General features: G+C 41.9%; 1 protein-coding gene across 1 annotated transcript; it reads left to right on the forward strand.

The window, feature by feature from the left end:
- Positions 1-18,436: 18,436 nt before the first annotated feature.
- LOC134623758 (coronin-2B-like) lies at positions 18,437-23,507 on the forward strand. Its single transcript, XM_063468781.1, has 13 exons — positions 18,437-18,637; positions 18,742-18,858; positions 18,993-19,142; positions 19,453-19,653; positions 19,723-19,839; positions 20,221-20,325; positions 20,429-20,525; positions 21,890-22,005; positions 22,083-22,173; positions 22,268-22,422; positions 23,046-23,213; positions 23,296-23,364; positions 23,442-23,507. The coding sequence occupies exons 1-13, from the start codon at positions 18,437-18,439 to the stop codon at positions 23,505-23,507; spliced, it is 1,653 nt and encodes a 550-aa protein (XP_063324851.1).
- Positions 23,508-27,774: the final 4,267 nt, after the last annotated feature.

Consider the following 27,774-nt stretch of genomic DNA (forward strand, 5'->3'; position numbering starts at 1 on the left):
CCTCGGGACCCAAACGGGTCCCCATCCAAAAGGTGAAATTAATACAAACAGAACTGAATTAAATTTCTCAGTTCATTTCATTGACAGTTGGACAGCAATTAAAACTCAAGTTTATCTGTTTAAGTAGAACTAGCTGAGCTGGTTTGGTGATATGGTTGTTTGTCGGATTCTTCGATACCCAACATCCACAAAGACAGCGAAACAACTAGTAGCTCAGTGTTCCAACATTCGAAAGAAGGGACTGCTCTCACAGCTAGAGATTGACGAGGTACAACATAAATGCTACGGCAAGGAGGAGTCAGGACGCCAGGTCAGGGGGGAGATATCATCACCCCCACCCGAGATTGGGTACATAGCCCCAAGTGCGATAGGAGAAGGATCGTTGAGTGCGAGAGGAACTGACCTGAAAGATAGGATCATGGCCAAGCTTGAAACCTGGATCCCCCGTAGCCGGTTACCAAGATTACGTGAAGTACCCTCAGAAGGTCTGCTAGATGATGTTAATGCAGCACTACGGATGATACCTACAACCACGATTACTGACACTAACAAGCTGATCTACAATACGGCAGCAGTGATCAGTGAGATGCTTGGCTACAAGTTGAACAGCCACAAGGGGCAGTACCCTCCATGGAGAAGGAGGCTAGAGGGCAAGATCAAAGTAGCACGGAGGGAGGTTAGCCAACTAACGGAGTTGCAGAAAGGCGTGACAAAGAAGGTGCATAAGAAATACAGCAAGCTGTCCATACCTGAGGCCTTGGAAACTGCCAAGCAAAGACTCACAGCCTTGGCCAGCCGCTTGAGGAGGTACACCAGAGAGATAGAAGGCAGGAGAATAAACCAGCTGTTCTCCACAGAACCAGCAAAAGTGTACTCTCAGTGGCAAGGGAACAATAAGAGAACAGCACCACCAAGGCTGGAGACGGAGCAATACTGGAAGAGCATATGGGAGAGGGACGCAACCCATAACGGCAATGCTCAGTGGCTAGTGGATCTGAGGGCAGACCACAGCAACATCCCTGAACAGGGTCCAGTAACCATCACAGTGGCAGATATCCAAGAAAGGGTCTCCAGTATGAAGAGTTGGACAGCACCAGGTTCATGCCTACTGGCTGAAGAAGCTAACTGCACTCCACGAGCGTCTGGCAGCACAAATGAACGAGCTGCTAGTTAACGAGAGACACCCGGAATGGCTAACCGAAGGTCGGACGGTCCTGATCCCCAAGGACCCCAAGAAGGGACCGGTCCCATCCAACTACCGACCAATAACCTGCCTCAGTACTACATGGAAGCTCCTGTCAGGCATCATATCGGCTAAGATGAACAGGCACATGGGTCAATACATGAGTGGGGCACAGAAAGGGATTGGCAAGAATACCAGAGGCGCAAAACACCAGCTACTGGTAGACAGAACAGTCAGCCAAGACTGCAAGACCAGACTGACCAACCTGTGCACAGCCTGGATTGATTACAATATGACTCAATGCCCCACAGCTGGATACTGGAATGCCTAGAATTGTACAAGATCAACAGGACCCTAAGAGCTTTCATCAGGAACTCAATGGGGATGTGGCGTACAACACTAGAGGCCAACTCCAAGCCCATAGCACAAGTCACCATCAAGTGCGGGATCTACCAAGGAGATGCTCTGTCCCCACTGCTGTTCTGCATAGGCCTGAACCCCCTCAGTGAGATCATTAACAAGACTGGCTACGGATACCGACTACGAAACGGAGCAGTTGTCAGCCACCTCTTGTACATGGATGACATCAAGCTGTATGCCAAGAGTGAACGAGACATTGATTCACTGATCCACACCACCAGGATATACAGCAATGACATTGGAATGTCGTTCGGACTGGAGAAGTGTAGTCGGATGGTAACAAAGAGAGGGAAGGTAGTCAGAACTGAGGGGATTGAACTACCAGAAGGCAACATTGCAGACATAGAGGACAGTTACAAGTACCTGGGGATCCCGCAGGCAAATGGAACCATGAAGAGGCCGCTAGGAAAGCTGCAACCACCAAGTACCTGCAGAGGGTCAGGCAAGTCCTGAGGAGTCAGCTGAACGGTAAGAACAAGATCCGGGCCATCAACACCTACGCCCTGCCCGTGATCAGGTACCCTGCTGGGATAATAAGCTGGCCAAAGGAGGAGATAGAAGCCACTGACATAAAGACAAGAAAGCTCCTGACCATGCATGGAGGGTTTCACCCCAAGTCCAGCACCCTGAGGCTGTACGCTAAGCGGAAGGAAGGGGGCCAGGGACTGGTGAGTGTCAGCACCACAGTCCAGGATGAGACAAGAAACATCCACGAATACATCACGAAGATGGCCCCAACTGACAGCGTGCTCAGTGAATACCTCAGGCAGCAGAAACCCAAGAAAGAGGAGGAAGGCGAGGAACCATCATGGAAGGACAGGCCCCTGCATGGTATGTACCACCGGCAAATAGAGGAGGTGGCTGATATCCAGAAATCCTACCAGTGGCTGGACAAAGCTGGACTGAAAGACAGCACGGAGGCACTAATCATGGCAGCACAGGAACAAGCACTGAGCACAAGATCCATAGAGGCTGGGGTCTATCACACCAGGCAAGACCCCAGGTGCAGGCTGTGTAAAGATGCCCCTGAGACAATCCAGCACATAACAGCAGGGTGCAAGATGCTAGCAGGCAGGGCATACATGGAGCGCCATAACCAAGTGGCCGGCATAGTATACAGAAACATCTGTGCCGAGTATGGCCTGGAAGTTCCGAGGTCAAAATGGGAGACGTCCCCAAGGGTGGTGGAGAATGACCGGGCTAAGATCCTGTGGGACTTCCAGATACAGACGGACAAAATGGTGGTGGCTAACCAACCGGACATAGTGGTGGTGGACAAACAGAAGAAGACAGCCGTAGTGATCGATGTAGCGGTTCCGAATGGCAGCAACATCAGAAAGAAGGAACACGAGAAGCTGGAGAAATACCAAGGGCTCAGAGAAGAGCTCGAGAGGATGTGGAGGGTGAAGGTAACGGTGGTCCCCATGGTAATCGGAGCACTAGGTGCGGTGACTCCCAAGCTTGAAGGATAAACCGCCCGCAGGGGCGAGATGGGTGTTTTTTTATATATATATATAGATAGATAGATAGATAGATAGATAGATAGATATAAAGAAGGCATATAAAGGAAAGTAAAATACTATCACTTAGGGAAGGCACAGGGGACGTAGATCAACCAGTAAATCAACAGCTTCTCTTTTACACTGAGCGCTCTCTTCATCACAACAAACTGGTGCAACATCTGCAGCCGTGACCCCGATCCATTTGTCCATTTAAAAATATTCAGTGATCTCTTATCTCATCTTGTCTCTCATCTTTCCACTTTCTTTGCTTCACCTGGAGGTGTTGTTATTTATTTTGCACAGGGTAGGAACGTTTCCATGCAAATGTTAGCAAATGAGGCCCAATTATTCCTAAAGAACAAGACAAAAGGCAGCCAGCATACAAAAAACTGCTTTGAATGTCTTTCAAGAAGCTTGAAGAGATATTCCTGGAAACTAGACATTATAAGAAAGATTGCAGGCTGCGTTTGCACACAATTCAATGCACATATTTCCCTTTTTCCTAGCTAAACATAAAGAAACTACAGGTAGCTCAATGCTTTCACACAGTACTACTGTATTATTAGTCCACCAAGAGAAAAAAAAAAGATACATTGATTAAAAAAACTGAATTGAAGCCTTTTGTGGTTGGCTTTCATCAGCAGGTGTTTATCTGGAGGGCATCTGCTTTAAAGCCATAGGCGTGGTGTCTGGTACATTTTCACTTTTTCAAAGATTTTTCCCGATAGTTAAAGTATGTAGCCAGACACGAATCCAGATGAGTTTGATACTCTAAGAATGAATACTAGACCACAAACAACCATATCACCAAACTGGCTCAGCTAGTTCTACTTAGACAGAAAAACTTTAGTTTTAGTTATTAACAAACTTTAAGTGTGATGAGTTGAGAGTTAATACAAATACAATTGAATTGAATTTTTTTAAATTTTATTTCATTTTATTTTCATATTGCCAATAATAACCATACTCCTTTTAAGGCACTTTATACTTTACACGCTTTATATTGAAAGGTAAAGAGCCTATAAAACAGAGTGGGGAAAAAAAAACAACAACAAGCAGACAACCCTATATGAGCAAGCACTTGGTGACAGTAGGAAAGAAGAACTCTCTTTTAACAGAAAGAAGTAAGTAGGTCAGATCCTGTAATTATATATTTTAAAAAGGCATATAAAGGAAAACAAAATACTATCACTTAGGGAAAGCACAGGGGACGTATCGACCAGTAAATCAACAGCTTTACTTTTATGCTGAGCTCTGTCTTCACCACAACAGACCGGTACATCTGCATCACTGCTTCTGTGCCCATGAAGCATTTGTCAATTGAAACATATTCCATGATCTCTTATCTTATCTTGTCTCTCATTTCACCCCTTTCTTTGCTTCACCTGGAAATAAACATATGTTGTTATATAGAGAAATTGCTGTGGGGCAGTATACAGATTCAACAAGGCTGTTGGTTCCAAACAATTCTGATTTATTGACATACACACGGGGGTGAAAACAAAAATTTCATAAATCTGACAGTATTTTTATGTCGTGGCCTATTTTTAGTTTTACTCTTTGCACAGAGTAAGAACGTTCCCACGCAAATGTTACCAAATGTGGCCCAATTATTCCTAACACACTACCAATGCAGTGTGTTGACAAAGAACAGGACAAAAGGCAAAAAAGAGATTTGAATGTCTTTCAAGAAGCTTGAAGAGATATTCCTGAACACTACTTGGAGACATTTATATTGCAGGCTGGGTTGAAGAATAAAGTTGGACATACCAGATACTGATGTTCAAGGTCATTAGAGTTGTGCAAACTCTTTTTGCAGTATATCGTCTATTTCCTTTTACGTTTGCACACAATTCAATGCACATATTTCCCTTTTTCCTAGCTAAACATAAAGAAATCACAGGTAGCTCAATGCTTTCACACAGTACTACTGTATTATTAGTCCACCAAGAGAAAAAGAAGCATTGATAAAAAAAAAAACGGCAGCTATGTGCTTCGACCAGTTGGTGGTGACGGGAGAAATGAAAGTGAAAGTTGATTTAAAAGTGGAATTTAGTAATTAGTGAATATTGATTGCTCAGCAGTGATTGACTTTCCAGACACCTCACTTACCGCTTAGTCTCACTTGAGATTATCCTCATCTAGAAAGAAAATAAAGCAGAAGTTGCTTTAAGGTGGGTCTAACTTGTGAAGTCACCATGACCGTACACCGTTTTTAGGTATTGCATTCATTATGTTTCAAAAAGTAAGGCGATGACAGTCAGAATGCTCAGGGGCATAAAAGGGGTTAATGTGTGTTTGATAAGGAGTTTATTTCCTGCTTGCAGCAAAGGAAAAAAAAAAAAAATAAAGTACATTATACCTGCAGGAGTGCCTCGTTCAAATATACCGATAATTTATTTGGCCTGAAATAATTTGTGAACATAAGTGGTCAGATTTGAGTTGAAAAAATGAAGCAGTCATTCTGGAGTCTGTCGTGAATGAGACCAGAATATAACAGTCATGACATTCTTCTAGTCAAACTTCTAGTCTGTTCTTTACACCACTATCACTTTCCCATGCTGTCAAACTCAGTACTGACATCATTACTCTAGTCCAATCATCTTCTCGCCCATCTGCTTTGAGAATCAGCCTTCACTTTGCATGCTTTAAATATCAATGCTCTTTGTCATGCTCCCTTTCAGATTCTCATGCAACCCACCTCTAATTATCAAATAGATTAATTTCTCTACCTCAAGAAATCATGTTGAATACTGATGGCTATCAAAAGCATCTGATGTGCACCATCCAGATGCTTTGTACATAAATATTTGTATGTATACTTTTGACCTCCTATGGATGGAAAAGCCCCCCCCAACAATACTTGCTTTTTAAAGATGTATGCTGCACAATCATTCCTCCCTGGAAAAATAACATTTCAAATAAACCCTTAGTATCCCCAAATTCAGGCCCTTGATAAGTGGATGTAAAAGGGCTCACCTGTCTGACCTCCACTCTGTGCCCTTCCCACACACAACAGTCTTTCACCTACAAATACTCATACCCAGTAAATCAAAAAAGCTGAAACATGGAAATAAACAAACACCTATACAAACACACAGCCACATTTAGCTCTACTTTAAAATCAACAGACAAAAGTGAGCATTGCCACACCTCCACTGGATATAAAATTCAGATCTTCTTCACAGCATTAGTCTTCCTTATGTTTCCCCCCAATGAACGAAAGCTCTTCCTGATTTTTGTGGAGCTCTAATTTAAGCTGGTGTTTTCTTTTTAATACTTGAAATGACTGCTTAATTATTTACTGATCAACAGTTCTCCAAAAATTCAAGAATATGAACAAGCAAACAACAAAGCCTTTAATATTTTTAGTCATTTCGACATTCCTTTGTTCTATCATAAAGAAATGAAAATTATCCTTTTCATCAATCAAAGACATAAATTCTTAGCCAGGCCTCTTTCTACAAATCTCTACTTAAATAGAAGGTTTGCTAATTTAGGTTATAGATGTTCTGGTCAACAGGGTAAGTATTGATGTAATAATGTTATCAGGCTCTCAAAGCTTTGCTGTTGCAGAATGGAAAGATTTATAAACAGAGATAAAAATCATTTAGTAGTGATTAATAAAATCACATACAATGTGATTAATGACAACATTTTTATACCATGTAATTACTCAGGAACTATTAATGGTTCATGACATCATTAAGAAAATAAGTAAATAAGTGACTAACAACATATTTAGATGCAAATTTATACACACACACATATACATACATATATATATATACATATATATATATATATATATATATATATATATATATATATATATATATATATATACACACATATACATATATATAAAAAACAAAAAAACACCCATCTCACCCCTGCGGGCAGTTTATCCTTCAAGCTCGGGTCCTCTACCAGAGGCCTGGGAGCTTGAGGGTCCTGCGCAGTATCTTAGCTGTTCCCAGGACTGCGCTCTTCTGGACAGAGATCTCCGATGTTGTTCCCGGGATCTGCTGGAGCCACTCGCCTAGCTTGGGAGTCACCGCACCTAGTGCTCCGATTACCACGGGGACCACCGTTACCTTCACCCTCCACATCCTCTCGAGCTCTTCTCTGAGCCCTTGGTATTTCTCCAGCTTCTCGTGTTCCTTCTTTCTGATGTTGCTGTCATTCGGAACCGCTACATCAATCACTACGGCTGTCTTCTTCTGTTTGTCCACCACCACTATGTCCGGTTGGTTAGCCACCACCATTTTGTCCGTCTGTATCTGGAAGTCCCACAGGATCTTAGCCCGGTCATTCTCCACCACCCTTGGGGGCGTCTCCCATTTTGACCTCGGAACTTCCAGGCCATACTCGGCACAGATGTTTCTGTATACTATGCCGGCCACTTGGTTATGGCGCTCCATGTATGCCCTGCCTGCTAGCATCTTGCACCCTGCTGTTATGTGCTGGATTGTCTCAGGGGCATCTTTACATAGCCTGCACCTGGGGTCTTGCTTGGTGTGATAGACCCCAGCCTCTATGGATCTTGTGCTCAGTGCTTGTTCCTGTGCTGCCATGATTAGTGCCTCCGTGCTGTCTTTCAGTCCAGCTTTGTCAAGCCACTGGTAGGATTTCTGGATATCAGCCACCTCCTCTATTTGCCGGTGGTACATACCGTGCAGGGGCCTGTCCTTCCATGATGGTTCCTCGCCTTCCTCCTCTTTCTTGGGTTTCTGCTGCCTGAGGTATTCACTGAGCACTCGGTCAGTTGGGGCCATCTTCCCAATGTATTCTTGGATGTTCGTTGTCTCATCCTGGACTGTGGTGCTGACACTCACCAGTCCCCGGCCTTGGGGTGAAACCCTCCATGCATGGTAAGGAGCTTTCTTGTCTTTATGTCAGTGGCTTCTATCTCCTCCTTTGGCCAACTTATTATACCAGCAGGGTACCTGATCACGGGCAGGGCGTAGGTGTTGATAGCCCGGATCTTGTTCTTACCGTTCAGCTGACTCCTCAGGACTTGCCTGACCCTCTGCAGGTACTTGGTGGTTGCAGCTTTCCTAGCGGCCTCTTCATGGTTCCTATTCGCCTGCGGGATCCCCAGGTACTTGTAACTGTCCTCTATGTCTGCAATGTTGCCTTCTGGTAGCTCGATCCCCTCAGTTCTGACTACCTTCTCTCTCTTTGTTATCATCCGACTACACTTCTCCAGCCCGAATGACATCCAGATGTCATTGCTGTATATCCTGGTAGTGTGGATCAGTGAATCGATGTCTCGTTCACTCTTGGCATACAGCTTGATGTCATTAATATACAGGAGGTGGCTGACAACTGCTCCGTTTCGTAGTCGGTATCCGTAGCCAGTCTTGTTAATGATCTCGCTGAGGGGGTTCAGGCCTATGCAGAACAGCAGTGGGGACAGAGCATCTCCTTGGTAGAACCCGCACTTGATGGTGATTTGTGCTATGGGCTTGGAGTTGGCCTCTAGTGTTGTACGCCACATCCCCATTGAGTTCCTGATGAAGGCTCTCAGGGTCCTGTTGATCTTGTATAGTTCTAGGCATTCCAGTATCCAGCTGTGGGGCATTGAGTCATATTGTAATCAATCCAGGCTGTGCACAGGTTGGTCAGTCTGGTCTTGCAGTCATGGCTGACTGCTCTGTCTACCAGTAGCTGGTGTTTTGCGCCTCTGGTATTCTTGCCAATCCCTTTCTGTGCCCCACTCATGTATTGACCCATGTGCCTGTTCATCTTAGCCGATATGATGCCTGACAGGAGCTTCCAAGTAGTACTGAGGCTGGTTATTGGTCGGTAGTTGGATGGGACCGGTCCCTTCTTGGGGTCCTTGGGGATCAGGACCGTCCGACCTTCGGTTAGCCATTCCGGGTGTCTCTCGTTAACTAGCAGCTCGTTCATTTGTGCTGCCAGACGCTCGTGGAGTGCAGTCAGCTTCTTCAGCCAGTAGGCGTGAACCATGTCGGGCCCTGGTGCTGTCCAACTCTTCATACTGGAGACCCTTTCTTGGATATCTGCCACTGTGATGGTTACTGGACCCTGTTCAGGGAGGTCGCTATGGTCTGCCCTCAGACCCACTAGCCACTGAGCATTGCCGTTATGGGTTGCGTCCCTCTCCCATATGCTCTTCCAGTATTGCTCCGTCTCCAGCCTTGGTGGTGCTGTTCTCTTATTGTTCCCTTGCCACTGAGAGTACACCTTTGCTGGTTCTGTGGAGAACAGCTGGTTTATTCTCCTGCCTTCTATCTCTCTGGTGTACCTCCTCAAGCGGCTGGCCAAGGCTGTGAGTCTTTGCTTGGCAGTTTCCAAGGCCTCAAATATGGACAGCTTGCTGTATTGTTTAGGCACCTTCTTTGTCGCACCTTTCTGCAACTCCGTTAGTTGGCTAACCTCCCTCCGTGCTACCTTGATTTTAGTCTCTAGCTTCCTTCTCCATGGAGGGTACTGCTCCTTGTGGCTGTTCATCTTGTAGCCAAGCATCTCACTGATCACTGCTGCCGTATTGTAGATCAGCTTGTTAGTCTCGGTAATCGTGGCTGTAGGTATCATCCGTAGTGCTGCATTAACATCACATATATATACACACACATATATATATATATATATGTATATACACATATATATACACACACACATATATATATATATATATACATATATATACACACACACATATATATATATATATATATATATATATATATATATATGTACACACACACATACATATATATGATTTTAAGATCATCTGAATGTTGGAAGCTACATCATGATGTCACCATTACCATCACTTTCCAGTCGTCTTTGTGTCATCTCTTCTCTGTAAAAACACAAAAGAATATCAGGAATACAGCTTTTAAACGGCATCAGCACACTTTAAATACTTCCCTAGGTGAGGGCCAATAGTGTCCTTGAGAGTTCACTGTAGAGGCAGAGCCAGATGTATAAGGCGTCTCTGCCCTCGTCAATATCTTGTTTTGTATTTAGCGTTCATTAGCTTGAAACAATGTTTTTGTTTGTTTGTTTTTATTTTTATGCTAAAATAATCTTATGTAGTTGTGTTACGACCCGTCTAGGGCCAGGCAATAACATGAGTGAGGCACTCGCTTCCCCCCCAAGACCCAAGCAGCCACAGGAAACAAATCCGTTCGTTATAATGTGATTTATTTACAAAGTGGAAAAAAGGAGGAACAACAAAATGGGAGTGTCAACACTTCAGGGTGAGCCAAGACCAAAATAATAAACAAAAACATATCTACACAAATCCCGCACCCCTGACCTTACCAAAGCAAAATGAACTTAACTTAACTAACTTAACTAACTCAAAACAGGAGACACGTGGTGATCAAAAGAAACAGCAGCTCACCCCTACCCACTCCACTTCCACAACTTTCAAGCTGCACTGCACCCAGTGGCTGCCACAGTTACACTGCTGGGTCAAGAGGAGAAACGCGAGGACCTCTTCCGCTGTAGCACTCCAGCCTCCTTTTAATGGGCGGGTCCTCCAGCTGGAACCAGTCACATCGGGGCGGTGTATCCACGCACCAATCGGAGCAGAGCCCTGGCACAGCTGAATTAACATAAAAAGATACATCACCTGCACAAAACAAAACACATGAACATGCAAGTTCGTAACAAGTTGTTACAACTAGTTTTTGTCATAGTTAAAATGAAGTCACCTAATGTAAATAAGTAGTTCTATTAGATAGAATTACTTATGTAGTTCTAAATTACATTTCAGAGATTTCACAGAGTTTTTATGAAGCTGAAAAACAGATGGAACTCTCTAGTCTATAACCTATTGCTGCCCCCCTGTGGAGACTCTTTAGGAGATTATTCTCTTTTTCAGAATTAATAAAATTGGTCTCTGGCTGCTGTACAAAAAGAAGAACTTTTATCAGTATAATAGTTCATATTAATATGATATGAACTATTGAAGTGATAGATGAAACCAGGTGTCATTGTAGGAGAAGCAAATGTGGTAACTGAAGAGACAGATGCTGATTTGAGTCAGCCTGTTGCAGAAAGAGAACCTGATGTTAAAGTGATGGATAAAGGTGCGGGAAAGCCAGATGGTTATTATATTTTGGGAAATTCATGCTTTATATTAAGTTACCATGTGTTTTTAGCACAATGACTGTTTGTTAATCCAGCATTAATAAAATAACTAAATACAACACCTTTTGAGCGCCAAGCTAGAAAAATACACCATTGCTAAAATTAATGGCTGATTTCATCTGCTTTTTTAGCTGAAGGGATATTTGAAGTACATTATTGTACTTCTCTCTCCATATTTAATGTCTTCTTCATCTAATAGAGCACCTATGGGATGTGGTGAAACAGGAGATGTTTACACTCAGCCTTAGAGACAGGAGAAGAAGGTCGCTGAGAAGGGGCTTGGAGTAGAGCCACTACTCCTCCACATCAAAATGAGCCAGTTGAGGTGGTTCATCTGACCATGATGCCTCCTGGATGCCTCCTAGAGGAGGTATTTGGGACATGTTCTACTGCAGAGGTTATATTTTTCAGCTGGCTTTGTAGTCCCTCCAGAAGAGTTAGAGGTCGTCACCAGGGACAGGGTCTTGATGTCTACTGAGACAGCTGTACCCAAGACCTGGACTTGGATAAGTGGAAGGAGACTATGGATGAATGGATGTTGGATGTAGGGGTGATCTACCCCAGCATTTAACAGAAACAATCAAGTAATATAATGCAAATGACTACAAAAATAGAACAGGAGTGTCTTAATCATAACTATAGTCATAAGAAATTCGATTGGTATTTGTTAGGCTCACCAAGTTCTAAGGTAAAATATATTTTTTACACTGTCCCAACTCTCCAGTAGATTTGAAATATGTTATTGTCTTAGCTCTTGGAGCTGCATTAGAATGTGAATGCGTGCGACTGTGCTGGTCGTATCGGATTGTAGAGGTGTGTTTGTGTGCGTGCAGCCGTGCATAAACAGCTCTGCTAATACGGGAGCAGAGGCTAGACGTCATGGATCAGGAGTGAACCCACACACGGAAACACACAGAGAGGTGCATGCAGATCAGCTCAGCTGTAGACACGGAGGGAGCAGGTTTAAAAAGCCGTATTTGTATCACAGTTATAGTACCTCTAATAAAAAGTATTGCAGAAGAAGTGGAAGTCACAAAACTGGTAACAGTGTTATTAATAATAACAGTATATGTTTTTTAGCAGAAAGAGAACCCAGTGATTCCTAAGTAACTGAATTCAAGGTAAGACCATATTCATTCATTCAAATGATATTTTTCAGGGAGGATTTTATGCCTTTCTTAAAAGATCATTAGAAGGAGCAGGTGAGAGATTAAGTGTTATTTGTTTTACCTTAATCTTATTTTTAGTCTAACCTTAAATGAACATTTTCGAAAACCTTAACTGAACCTGAATCTAATCTTTCCTAACCTCAGGATGAACCTAAACTTTACCTAACCTTTTCTGAACAATCCATACGCTTAATCAAACCTAAACCTAATCTTTCCTAATGTTAACCTGAACCTAATTTTGACCTGTCTTCATCTTAGGATTAATTGAACCTCATCCCAGCCTTCATGGCCTTGATTAAACCCAAGCTCTCTCTCTCCTACGATAAGAATAAACCAATTTTAGATTTACCTTACTCTTACTAGATTTAATTTACTCTTAATTTAAATTAAGCCACATTTTTGCATACCCTTTATGCAAACCTTTTATTGGAATTATTTAAATAAAATGAAGAACAATTTGCCAGACATAAAATCTTGACTTTCATCCAGGATCCTGGGGTCCAAGTCCCCTGTAGGACTGTTGCTTTGGGACTTTTGCTTTGCTTTGTTTTGGGCTTTTCATTTTCAGTAGCTGTTGTATTTAGCCTTGCTCCAACATGAGGTGCCAGTTGAGTGGTTTCCAGCCTGAGAGTTGGGCATACCAAAGAGTCATCATTCTTCTGAAGTGTTGGTTCGCTCAAACCAATAAAAACTACACAACCTCAGATTTTGTTTCTTTTTACAAAGAAAATAACTGGAAATTGTTATCTTGTATCTCTCATAATTTTACAATTTTACACAAGCCTATAAAAGTTCTAACTAAGAAACCACTGTGATTTCATCATTGTTATATATATATTTTTTAATATATGTATGAAAATCAATGATCGTATGACAATCAGATTCCTGTTCTTAGCTGACAGGAGTGACACCTGGTGTGGTCTTCTATCGCTTTAGCCCATCTGCCTCATGGTTCAAAGTGTTGTGCATTCAGAGATGCTCTTCTGCATACCTTGGTTGTAGCAAGAGGTTGTTTTAGTTACTGCTGCCTTCCTATCAGTTCAAAACAGTCTAACCTCAACTGACCTTTGACATCAACAAGGTATTTTCACTCAGCGAACAGCCATCCAGTGGATATTTTCTCTTTGTCAGACCATTCTCTGTAAACACTGAAGATGGTTGTGTGGTAAAATCCCAGATCAGCCTATCTGGCACCAACAAGTATGGCACGTAAAAAAAAGTAGAATTCAAATAAGTACAAGTAGATTTAAAGTATTTAAATCACATTCTGCCACTGATAATGTTCATTTTACAGGTACACTTAGTCAAATTGAAATAAAAAAAAAAACAAACAAACTGTGCTTTGATTTCACTTATTGTAAATTGTATTTAAAAAATTCCCCTTTGATTATCTTCTTCTCTTTCCTTTACTATTTCTTTCCTTCTCCTCATTCGACAGTAAGATGATCTGGCTCAGCCACAGTAAAGGTCAAAGGTCAGGTTAGGGGAGTTTGTAACAACAGGAAGTGTGTGTGTAGCCAATAAATATTTAATAGAGACAAATAAGCTGTCTTGGAGGATGGATATATCACTCTGTGTGTGTGTGTGTGTGTGTGTGCATGTGTGCGTGTCTGTGTGAGTAAATGATTAGGATCATTTATTGAAGAAACTGATTTATTATTGATAAGATTATGAAAGCCATTAATAACAGCAAATTGCATTATTGATTAGAGCCAATAATGCAGCTGCTGAGGTTCTGAAGCTCTTTCCAAAACAAACACATGCAGTCGTTTCTCCATTGCTTCAGAAGACATTACAACTGTCTGAAAATGAACAATTTTTTCTCTCTTGCTCTTGACAAAGGCGGTCGCACTTTCCTCCTCCTCCTCCTCTCCCTTAGCTTCCCTGCTTAGCCTCTTGTGTCCTTGTCTAGTCTTGTGTTTTTTGTATTACTTTTCCCTGGAACACTCTCTCACAGTCTGTTCTCTAAAACCCAAAAGAGAATTATGGATTTGATCAACTGGTCCCTGAATGCAATTGACACCCTTTTCTCAATGAGAAGTCTGGGCTCGGGTGAGCCTGAGTGCTGAAGATATCTACCTATTCGGAACCATGATAACAGGGTTCTTGCTGATCGGAGCTGGCTTGGCCCTGGCTTATCGAAGAATTAAGGAAGCGGAACCGGCTGTTCAAACCCCCACAAGGCTGCCCGCTGGGATTGAAACGATGGGACGAGGCGTGAGTTTCTCAAAATGGGCTCATTGAGTGCAGCATGGATAAGATCTTGGAGAAGCTTACGGCTGCCGTGAATACTCAGAATAAGACCTCTGAGTGCAAACTGGATTACATCTGGAGGGGCTCGCTCGGAATAACACCTCTGAGCGCAAATTGGATCACATCTTGGAGAAGCTCACTGCGGTCGTGAGTTCTCAGAATCGGCTCTTTGAGCACAAGAATGACAACATCACGGAGCGTAAGTTTGATAACATCATGGAGAAGCTCACGGCTCTCCAACGGGAGATTGAGAGACCAGTGTTGGACTGTTAGAACAGCTTTGAAATTCATATGAGTTGTTCGCACTAAAGTAAAAAACACCATCACTTCATGCGGATACCCCTTTGGTGCCAGCTGCGGTCTCAAGGCTGGAGCTGAACAAAAACACCCTGATAAAGACTGTGTTTAGACTGTTCTTCCCATTCTATGCAAGGCCACCTGGGTTGGCTGGAAGACTGTTTACTTAGCCTGGCAGGGCGAAGGACACTGTCTCAGCTGAACTCTGGACACATACACACACACACAGACATATATATACACATGCAGATGTACACTCATCCCCCCTCCCCCTCCAAACGCCTTCAACGCTTATTCCCTTCCGATGCTGACGGTGGATCAAGGAGACCAGCGCATAGGCTGCAGGCCCAGATGTACTGTCTACATTGGCTGTCTCTCACCCTTTACCCATCCCTGTGGCTTGTCATGTGTTTCTTTGGTGTATTTAGAGTTTTTTCATGTGCTATGTGCAGAGGTGTTTTTTTCTGTTCTCAAACTGATCTCCCTGTTGGAGCTCAGTCTGGGGGGAGTTATTTTTTTCTCCTTATCTTTCCTCATGTTGTGCTTTTCCATGCTATACCCCTCTGACCTGTCTTCCCCATGTGACTTTTGTGTAATGTATGTATGGTCGGAAGGGTAAGACGGCGCTGGCACGGCTGGCAGCCTTAACCCAATTTCCCTCGGGATGAATAAAGTATGATCAATCAATCAATCAATCAATCAATAGGCTGCTAAATGTTTTTTACCTGAAAGGCTTCATATTGTGAGGTTATTATCTTACACTCAATTAGCTTATCTTCTTATTTATTAGTCCTTTATTTATCCAGGTAAAACATCTCATTGAGATTAAAAATCTCATTTCCAAGAGAGACCTGGCATCATGGCAACAAAAGTCAAAATACACATACCACATAAGTATATAACATTTAAAACAAATACAATATCCCATACCAACATGTGTAAAATATATAATAACAGATCAAATTAAGAGTACATTAAAAACAATCACACTGAGTAAAAGAGTTATTCTCTCGTTCCTTTAAGATGGACTTAAACTCTCCCAAGGTAACCAATTCTGATAACTTCAGTTCCTTTTGCAGATTATTCCAGGAAGCAGGGGCAGCGTATTTAAAAGCCTTTTTCCCCAATTCTGTTCTGATTTTTGGGACAATCAATTGTATGATATTATGAGAACGAAGGCTGTATTGGTTGTGGTTTTTACACATATAAACACATAAATAAGATGGAACCAGCCCAAGGAGAGATTTATAAATAAAGATCAACCAATGGGAGAGTCTGCGAATATGCAAAGATGGACATTTAGCAGCAGCATACAAAGAACAATGATGTACACGATTTCCATAGCCAGTAATAAAACGTAACTTAGTTTTAGTTTTAACTTCGACACAAGCCTTTGAATGTGAGTTTTAAATGACAAATTCTGATCTATAATGATCCCTAGATACTTGTAAGAGGTGACCATTTCAATTTCAGTTCCTTGAATTGTTTTAATCTTAGGAGACGTAGCTAACAACTCTTTGCCATTTGAGAATAACATGAACTTGGATTTCTCTGGATTTAACACTAACTTAAGTTGAGTTAAATGGGACTGAACATGATCAAAGGCAGACTGCAGAAATTGCAGGGTTTGTGCTACTGAAGGGGATGAACAATAAATAATTGTATCATCTGCATAAAGATGAAATGCTGCATTTGACAAATTATCACAAAGGTTGTTTATGTAAAGAGAAAATAGCAATGGCCCCAATGTGGAGCCCTGCGGAACTCCTTTGGATACTTGGAGAAAAGAGGAAGAAGACCCAGCAGCATGGACACACTGTTTTCTTGCTGACAAGTAATTTGAAAACCAGCTTACAGCATTTTACAGGTAGACCAATATTGTTTAGTCTATTTAATAAAATAGCATGGTCAACTGTATCAAAAGCCTTTGATAAGTCAAGAAAAAGAGCAGCACAGTATTTTTTGCAGTCCATTGAATCAATGTTGTCATTAACCACTTTAATAGCAGCAGTTATTGTGCTGTGTTGTTTTCTGAATCCTGACTGATGTTGTGAAAGAACTGAATTTTTGTCCTAAAAGTCTTGCAGTTGTTCACTAATGAAGTTTTCTAGAACTTTTGCTAGAACACACAATTTAGATATGGGCCTGTAGTTATTAACATCTGAAGGATCACCTCCTTTCAGCAAAGGGAGAACATAGGCAGATTTCCATATTACAGGGATCTCACTATTCGAGAGGCTAAGATTAAAAATGTAAGTTATCGGTTCTGCTATAAAATCTGCAGCAAACTTAAGAAAATAAGGATCAAGTTGATCTGGTCCTGCAGATTTATTTAGATCCAACAGATTTAAAGCCCTGTGGACCTCAAAAACATTTAGTGGAGAAAAACTGAAGGGTTGGACCACAGATTCAGTTTGAGTGGTTGCAGAGAGAGCCTCCTGTTGATCTTCTATTAAACTCAGCCTTATTAAAACTAAACACAACCAATCTTTATCCTGGTCTTAAACTGACTTTATACCAATCTTCCCTAACCTCAATCAAACCTAGGTATAATCCTCCAAAATAATCAACTAAACCTATCGTTAAACTATCCTCCTTAACCTGTCTCTGTTCTAACCTTGACCTCTGATCCTATCCCAAACTACCTATGATATCATTAATCTAACCTAAGCCCAGTCTTTCCTAAGGCATTCATTTTGGACTTTTAACCATATTTTCTGAAGTTTTACAGCTTTAGCGCATTCATATTACAAGTAATTAATGAATAAAAAAATACTACTAAATGACTGGAAAGTTCTTATAACTTGACAAAGAGCCATTCTGAAAGATTTATTTCAGTATTATAGCAGTATTACTTTAATATGCAGGAAAACTGAGAGCTACAGTTGAAAATATGCATCATCACCTCGATCTTGCCTTTCAAAAGCTTAATCCTACCTAAACCTGATCTTTCCTAGGTCTAGGATAAAGCTGACCTTAATTTAAATTTGTCTTTTTTGCATTACTATAATCATAATTTACACTTACTCTGATCTTCACATGGCCTAAAACTAACCTCACTCTAAGTTTTTTGTATCCAAACAATTCCTTCCTTTCAATCTGATTTTAACCTTAATTTATTAGGATAAATCTTTATCCTAATCTTAAATCAAAGCTTTGGTTAAAGCCAAGATTAATACCAACATTAAATTAAACCTAACTTGAACCACAACTTAGTCTATATCTAAACCAACTAAGCCTTCGCTTAGGTTCATCTTAAGTCTTCGCTTGACCCAAAATTAGCCTGTATTTATCCTAACCTTAAACATTATCCTAACTTCCCCTAACTTTAATCTAGTCTAGGACTAATCCTTCCAATGATTAAAATTAATCTAACGTACCATATTAGATTTCCCCCCATTTTCTGATTTCTTGATATAAATCTGCACCAAAACTTAAACTCCTCTAAGCTTGATGCTACTGTACTTCTTGTCCACCAGATGTCATGGCAATCATCCTTTCGCTGCTCAAAGTTTCGTCACATTTTTGGAAAGTCTGCCACCAAGGAGCACAGCTACGACGGGGTGCCAATCACGCGTAGTGTCCATGACAACCACTACTGCTCAGCCAATCCCTGCTTCATCGCTGTGGTGACTGAGTGCGCGGGAGGCGGGTCCTTTTTAGTCCTGCCCATCCATCATGTACATAGGCCTTTTTAATTTGATTTCCTCTGAATTAACATAATAAAGGATAAAAAAATGGGGAAACCTAAAGTTTTAAAATAGTTTCATGTTCTCTCTCTCAGACAGGCAGAGTGGATCCTCAGCATCCAAGGGTTTGTGGCCACAGCGGCAGAGTCCTGGACGTCAAGTGGAATCCATTCGATGATTACTGCATCGCCTCATGCTCAGAGGACTGCACTGTATGGCAGTTAGTTAACGACTAACTAGGATTAACTTTGGAATTAGGTTTAGGATAAGGATGGGGTTAAATTATTGGGAATTATATAACGTTTAGTCTACAGCACATACACTTTGGTCCTGTGCATCTATTCAGGTGAAGATCTGGGATATCCCAGTCTGTGGTGTCCAACAGAAACTCACCAAGGCCAGGAAAACCCTGATTGGTCACTCCAGAAGAGTGGGGCTAATTGAATGGCATCCAACTGCTGAGAACCTGCTGCTAAGTGCTGCCTATGACTACAAGGTCAGTGGCGATCATATAACATTCTGGCCTAAATGAGTACCGTATTTTTGTTAAAAGAAACAGTCTTTGCTTTTGTGTTGTATTCAACTTCCTTCAATATATCTTATGAACATAATGCACAGAAATCTTAGAGAAAAAGCCAATGGTTGGCATAAAATGTTTTCTATAATAGACACCTTACAAGATTGAACCAGTAAAGAAAGTATCAACACAAGAGAACCAAATGTTAAAGAGCTACACTCTACAATCAGTAATTCCAGTGCATTTAGGCTGCAAAACAGACATGAATTTGTCTCACTTACTGCTCCAGGTCCTTCTCTGGGATGTATCCCAGGCTGGTGCAGTTATCAGGTATCCAGTTCGGGTGGTGCTGATGCCCATCCACCACCGCTACCCATCTGAGGCACTGCTGCTTTCAGTCAGCTTCAACAGTGATGGCAGCAGGCTGGCAGTCACATCCAAAGACAGACACGTTCGAGTCCTGGACCCTCGGACAGGAAAGATTTTACAGGTATGATTATTGTATCTGAATGCGAGTCCTGACAGAAAATTGCCAGGAAGGTAACTGATACTTCTGCAGGTATCAAGCAGTAACTCACACAAGGCCAACAAAGTTTTATACATCGGGGGGTTGAAGTTGCTTCTGTCCACTGGCAGCTCGCCTTGGAACCACCGGCAGATCGTCCTGTGGGACCCTGTAAGATAGGTTTTTTTTCCCATTTTTTTTTCTCTTCAACTGTAATCTGAAACTTAATCTAAGCTGTGCTTGTTCTTAAAACTGAATCCAATTACCAGTATTTTCTAGGAGTAAGAATACTTGGGTCGTAAGACATGATTAAAAAAGAGATTGCTGAAAATGAGGCACATAAACAAAAACAAATAAATATATAATAAATATATAAAATTAAACAGCTGATAATAAAAACTGCTTTCTTGTGAAATAATTTAAGAGAATCTCACTGGAGAATTAATTCTATAAACTGTATATCTCGATTGAGCAACTTTTGCATATTTTAACTTGATTTTTTTTCCCTTTACAATTTGCTCTACATTCATTCCCATATGTGTTTTCATGCAGGATGACTTATCTGAACCCTTATATGAAGAAGATCTGGATGGGTCTGCTGGAGTACTCTTCCCGTTTTATGACCCAGACACACACATGCTGTATCTGGCTGGAAAGGTCAAAAAACATAAACTGCTTATGGCAAAATGTGCCGTTAAATTTGAGTAACCATCATCAAGGAGGTTTAGCACCACTGTATATGTTGTATTTATGCTTGTAGGGTGATGGAAACATCCGGTACTATGAGCTAAGTGCTGAAAAACCTTACATCAGCTACCTGACTGAGTACAGGTCCCTGCTCCCACAAAAAGGACTTGGTGAGACCAACACACACCCATAAGTGTGTTAGCTAGTAAATGATATCATTTATACAGCTGCCAGTCCACCTTTGTTCCAGCTCTCACCTACAGTCATGAAATCTGGGTAATGACCAAAAGAGGAAAGTCATAAAATGCCGTCCTACAGAGGAAAGTCATAAAATGTCATAAAATAAAAGAGTAGGTCGGCTCTCCCTAACAGCTAAGGTGAGGAGCTCAAACATAAAGAGTAGAACAGCTGCTCCTCCATGTTGAACTCTGGGCATGCCCAACTGGGCGGAGACCCTGGAGTAAGATCTGCTCATCAGGTAGAACCAGAACAAGACGGGGCCAAAGACCCTTCTAAGCCTACTCCCACAGCGACCCAAACTCAGATAAGTGGAAGAAAATCAGCGAATTGATAGATATTCCTTCTTTTCCAACTTATCATGAAGTCACGCAAATTCTGGCTTCATACTATGACAATTGGGAATCAGGTGAGCCTGGTATCAAAATGTAGGTAAATAGGAGAGTTTTGAGCTTCCATGACTTCTTCTGACCAGACATCTAATCACATGGTGATATGACCCTTTGGATTTTTACCCAAAATGCTGTTTGAGTCAAACTTGGGTAAATCATCAAAGCAGATCAAACATGCTTGTCTCTTTTACTCTCTCACAAACATTAAATTGGTTCCATTTTGTTATTATAACTATCAGATATTCAAGGATATTGGTTCTTTGATTGGATATGAAAAAAATCATAGAGCACACAAATGTGATTTTGACTCTAGATTGTGATCCTCTTGAAGTGGATGTAACAGTGATTTGGTTGCAGTTTTTAACAAACCTAAAACTTTGTATCCAGCTCATCATCTATACCTATACTCATTTCAAGGTGCCGACACAATTTTAAGAAAGCTTGTCTAAGTTCATTCACAGGCACTTTGATGCTGATCTAACAAACTTGACTTAAATGTCGACTTTGATGGATAATTTCCTTCACTGTTTCAATGCTACATCCTGCGGTCATGTTAACAGCTGGAAGACACCAAGAACCAAGCTTCTGCCCCAACAACTCAACAAATGTTGGTCAATCGTCATCTTTTCATGCCTGTTGGTCATCCTACATTTCTGAAACTGTCTTATGTCTGGTTGCAAGACTGTTAAGGCATTCTATGCAGGACCAGTCTTCTGCCTGAAAAACCCATGCCTTGCTCCACCACCATCTCACCAACCTTTAAATATGATGTTGTCGTTCTTTAAAGTCTAGACTTTCATGTTGTAATGATAGAAAAAGGCAAAGAGTTTAATGCCACTTTTAGAATATCCACAATACTTTATGACACAGGACTAAAATGTGTTTTGACGTCTGACTCACTCCAGGGGTGATGCCAAAGCGTGGCCTAGATGTGACCGCCTGTGAGATTTTCCGGTTTTATCGCCTGATTGCCATCAAAGACCTGGTCGAACCGCTGTCCATGATCGTACCACGCAAAGAGGTTGGGATGATGTACTTACCTTGAGTATAATCAGAGTACAAGAAGTATTGGTCCAGTTTTTTTCTTGTTCCTTCCAGTCAGGAATTTTTCAAGAGGATCTGTACCCGATGACAGCTGGAAACCAGGCAGCCATGACCGCTCAGGAGTGGCTGTTGGGGGTCAACAGAGGTCTGTAACCTAGCTGGGCCATCAGGTACACTAAAGATATTTACTCTCTGTAGATCATTCAGTTTATCACTGATCTCTTACATTTCCTCACCAGGCCCAGTGCTGATGTCCCTGAAGCCAGACACTCGAGTAGCCAACCCTTACCCAGAAACCCCAGCTGAGAAGGGGCTGGTGAGGCAGCTTAGCTCCCTCAGGTTTCAGAGCAGCCAGGCTGCAGTGACAGAGATAGGCCAAGACTTTATAGAGGAGGTAAAGTGTGATCTGGTTATTTTACCTGACATTGCAGGGTAAAATATACCAATCTGGGGTGCCTTTTCTTGATTTTAAAGTGGTATACAGTTGTGTGAAAAAGTGCTTGGTCCCTATCTTGTTTCCTGTTTTTTAGTATGTTTTTTCACACTTAAATTTGTAACAGTAAAGGGCTGTAAAAATATCTGTAAAGATCACCAGTTATTGTAAATACTTGATTGGTGTTGTTGCTGCTAAGTATGGCCCAACCAGTTATTAGGTTTAGGGGGCAATCACCTTTTCACACAGGGCGATGTAGGTTTGGATTTTTTCCCTTTAATAATAAACACCTTCATATAGAAACGGCATTTTGTGTTTACTTGTGTTATGTTTGCCTAATATTTAAATTTGTTTGATGATCTGAAACATTTAAATGTGACAAACCTACAAAAAACAGGAAACTGGGAAAGAGGGGAAACACTTTTTCATGCCACCGTACTCTTTTTAGAAACTTCTGTTTCCTTTAGACAAACTAGGAAATATGTTTTGCTACAGTAACCATCACATCCTTCAAAACTGACCTGAGACCTGATCCTTTTTTGGAGAGTAGTTCTCTGATACTTTTGTTGCTGTTCTCTGTTGAGGCTTTTCTGGAGGAGCAGCTGTCCTATCAGGATGCCAAATATCCCAAAGATCTGAGCGATCTGTCGGGGTGGCAGCCAGACGAGACCCAGGTCCCACTGTGGACATACTGCTGCACCCCACACTGCTGCGAGCCTGCCGAGAGACCGCCACCAATGACCGAGAGTGAGGTTGGATAAATAATAAAACACTTCAGAAGAGTGTCTCCTTCTCTTGCACACAAACTCAGTCCTAGTTTTTTCTGTGTTTCAGCTACTCCAGGCATTTTACAAGCAGCAGGATGAGATCAGAGGCCTGAAGGAGGAGCTCCATAAGAAAGGCGTGAGTTCACAAACAGTACGTTATCAGAAGTTCTTGTCAGATACTTTTTTATATTTTTGTGTTTTCACGTTCTGCAGATGAAAATTGCTCAGCTGGAGCAGGATATCAAAAACACCAGAAAGAACATGAGAGCGACCTTCTGATTCAGACCCTGCTGTGTAGGAGGGGCTTACAGAGGCAGCGTGACCCACCGACAGCCGGGTTATCCTCCACAGACTGGACTTTGTAGTTGAAGCCACAACTCTTGTTTTCCTAAAGTTCCTGAAAATGGTTTATTTGGGAGCAGAGACTATTTTCCTTCATACTTCACAAACTACCTGAAACACAATGGTCACCATCGAATATAAGAAACCCAGCGTCTGGGATGATGGGATGCAAAAATGCAAATTTCTTAAACCTCTTGAATTAAAGCTGTCCAAATACTTATGGAGCTAAGTGTAATTATGACCACATGCAAGGCGCAGTGATGTCAGGCAGCAGATACACACCACCTGCTCTGGTGACTTTTACTGGTGCAGGCAGGTTGGAAACAATGGAAGGGACAGAAGGACACAGCAGATCTTCTTGTTAGCAGTTTGCAAAATAACTTCAAGGGTAAGATACATGACCTTGCTGTTTTGGTAGGCCAAAAGAGCTAACATGCATAAATGATAAAACTCATAAAAAATACAGTGTGAGTGTGCAAAAAATGTTGAATGAAGTTTGGAACTGGACTGTATGAAAATGGTTGCTGTAGTCACCCAGTGTTTCTGAACTCTTTGAAGCCTCAGTCTTGGTGTTTCATCAAAATGAATGTAAGACCAATAAAATATGAGTGTTTCCCTCAACAAAACTGAAGCACTATTCTTTTGGGTGGTCTGCAACACACATAGAGCCATATCATTAGTCAGGTAATTACATTATGTAATATAATGTTCCAGATCAGCACACACACAGCTCCCGTGTGCCGGAAATTTAGTTATGAAGACCAAAAGTGTGTTTCGCAACAAGCCGTAAATGTACTTGTTTCTGCTTTAAAGTTTGTTTAGTTTGTGATGAGTGACTCACGCCAGGAGTCACAGGAACTGCAGTTTTCTAACTTAATCGTGTTTCATATTTAAAATTGATTGATCTGTGACATCACATCAGCTTGCAGAAATAAATATTTTAAAATCCAGCAAAGACCTGACACAGAACCTCAGAGATGAGAAAAGGCCCGAGGGACGAAAATCAGAACTGGACTGAAAAATCAGTGACAGCAGATCTGATGGAGTAATGAATCTGATCTATAGTAGAACGTGGGGCGGCTCTGTCATGGTTTTGCTCTGCATTTCAGCCTGTGGGGTTCTTGTCACAGAACCATTTGGTCATTTGTGCAATACTATCTGACAACAGATTCATTGTTCAGCATGAGTATGATCCCAAATCCACTGCCAATTCAGTAACAATCATACCTGGATAGAAAAAACAGTGTAACACTATCCAGTAGGAACTGCCCTCCCCAGAGCCTGGACCTCAACAGTATTGAAGCGTTCTGGGATCATCTTGACAGAGGACAGAGAAAAAGGGATAAACCCGGTACCCTCCACCACAACCAAACATAAAACATATTAAGGATTGTACCATACTGAATTTCATCCAAGAAACACACACACAGACACACACATATATGAAGAGAGAGAGAGTATGCATAGTATGCAAATGGCTAACAAACAGGCATCATAATTCGTCATACAATGAGAAAAGGACAAATCAACAACTGACAATGACTAATTAATATTGTGCTGGACACAGTCCAAAAGATTCAGTAAGCTACATCAGTGTCTACTGTTTACTATCATAGCCAAGTGGCTTACAAATGTAAACAGAAGTTTTCACTATCCCTACTAATTGATGTTATCTTGTTGTATCTCTGTTGTGGTCAGTGCTATCCTCTATGCTGTTGCATGCTGGGGCAGCAGGTTGAGGGTCACAGATGCCAACAGACTAAATTAACTGATCCACAAGGCCAGTAGTGTTGTGGGGATGGAGCTGGACTCCGTTAGGGTGGTGCCTGAGAGGCAGATGTTGTCCAAGCCAAGGACAATCATGGATAATACCTCCCACCCACTCCATGACATGCTGGCTACTCACAGGAGCATGTTCAGTGAGAGACTGAGATCACCAAAAAGCACCACTGAACGACACAGGAAATCATTCTTGCCTGTGGCCATCTCCCTGTACAACTCATCCATCTAACACATTGTAAACACTGCAATAGTTACACCCTTTTTACACACGCTCTTTTCTATTCTGTAATATTCTTGCCAATTTTCTTGATATTTATTTATAATCACCTCTGTTAATCCTTGACATTTATAACTGAGTGATCTGTATATATTAGTGCTATTTCTTAAATGTGTAAAATCTGTAACATAATGTATTGTTTGGAGTTTAGTCTGTTACTGTTACTATTTTTACCATTTCTTCTTTGAGCAACTGTAACCCACATAATTTCCTTAGGGATTAATAAAGTATTCTGATTCTGATTGTTTCAGGATGACCTGCCATTATCCAATGACACATCTGCTTACCTGTATCTTTTGCTCGTTTCTCCTCCTCTTCTTTTCTGTTTTTTCTAAACTGATGGCTTTGAACTTTTCTTGTCCATCTTCCATTGGTTTTAATTTTGCACTCCAGTATGAACACCCATCCCCCAACCCGAGGATCACCACAACATAACCTAATAAACCTACACCTTAGTTCACAGATTCACTTTGTCTAAGGTTTAATTCTGGGATTTCACGCAACCCAGGATTCCCTTTACCCCTAGTCCTAAAGTGCATATTTATTTTCTTACTCTTCTTTAGGGCTGCCACAAACGATTATTTTGATAGTCGACTAGTCACCGATTATTTTTGCGATTAGCCGACTAGTCAGATCATACGTCCATTGGACGTAAAACGTACAGCTTATTACACCAGCATGCATCTGCTCTTATATAACTATCATTAGCTTACAGCTTTAAGTGTTTAAGGTATGTGCTAACTAAAAATATTGATATTTTTAGTTCACGAAGTCGGTCGCACTTTTCTCCTCCTCACCCTTAGCTTCCCTGCTTAGCCTCTTGTGTCCTTGTAGTCTTGTGTTTTTTGTATTACTTTTCCCTGGAACACTCTCTCACAGTCTGTTCTCTAAAACCCAAAAGAGAATTATGGATTTGATCAACTGGTCCCTGAATGCAATTGACACCCTTTTCTCAACGAGAAGTCTGGGCTCGGGTGAGCCTGAGTGCTGAAGATATCTACCTCTTCGGAACCATGATAACAGGGTTCTTGCTGATCGGAGCTGGCTTGGCCCTGGCTTATCGAAGAATTAAGGAAGCGGAACCGGCTGTTCAAACCCCCACAAGGCTGCCCGCTGGGATTGAAACGCTGGGACGAGGTGTGAGTTTCTCAAAATGGGCTCATTGAGTGCAGCACGGATAAGATCTTGGAGAAGCTTACGGCTGCCGCGAATACTCAGAATAAGACCTGTGAGTGCAAACTGGATCACATCTGGAGGGGCTCGCTTAGGAATAACACCTCTGAGCGCAAATTGGATCACATCTTGGAGAAGCGCACTGCGGTCGTGAGTTCTCAGAAATCGGCTCTTTGAGCACAAGAATGACAACATCACGGAGCGTAAGTTTGATAACATCATGGAGAAGCTCACGGCTCTCCAACGGGAGATTGAGAGACCAGTGTTGGACTGTTAGAACAGCTTTAAAATTCTTATGAGTTGTTCGCACTAAAGTAAAAAACACCATCACTTCATGCGGATACCCCCTCGGCACCAGCTGCGGTCTCAAGGCTGGAGCTGAACAACAACACCCTGATAACGACTGTGTTTAGACTGTTCTTCCCATTCTATGCAAGGCCACCTGGGTTGGCTGGAAGACTGTTTACTTAGCCTGGCAGGGCGAAGGACACTGTCTCAGCTGAACTCTGGACACATACACACACATGCACACAGACATATATACACATGCAGATGTACACTCATCCCCCCTCCCCCTCCAAACGCCATCAACGCTTATTCCCCTCCGATGCTGACGGTGGATCAAGGAGACCAGCTCTTATGCTGCAGGCCCAGATGTACTGTCTACATTGGCTGTCTCTCACCCTTTACCCATCCCTGTGGCTTGTCATGTGTTTCTTTGGTGTATTTAGAGTTTTTTCATGTGCTATGTGCAGAGGTGTTTTTTTTCTGTTCTCAAACTGATCTCCCTGTTGGAGCTCAGTCTGGGGGGAGTTATTTTTTTCTCCTTATCTTTCCTCATGTGGTGCTTTTTTCCATTGTTATACCTCTCTGACCTGTCTTCCCCATGTGATGTTTTTGTGTAATGTATGTATGGTCGGAAGGGTAAGACGGCGCTGGCACGGCTGGCAGCCTTAACCCAATTTCCCTCGG

Source organism: Pelmatolapia mariae, linkage group LG3_W (genome assembly GCF_036321145.2).
Source record: "Pelmatolapia mariae isolate MD_Pm_ZW linkage group LG3_W, Pm_UMD_F_2, whole genome shotgun sequence".
NCBI lineage: Eukaryota > Metazoa > Chordata > Actinopteri > Cichliformes > Cichlidae > Pelmatolapia > Pelmatolapia mariae.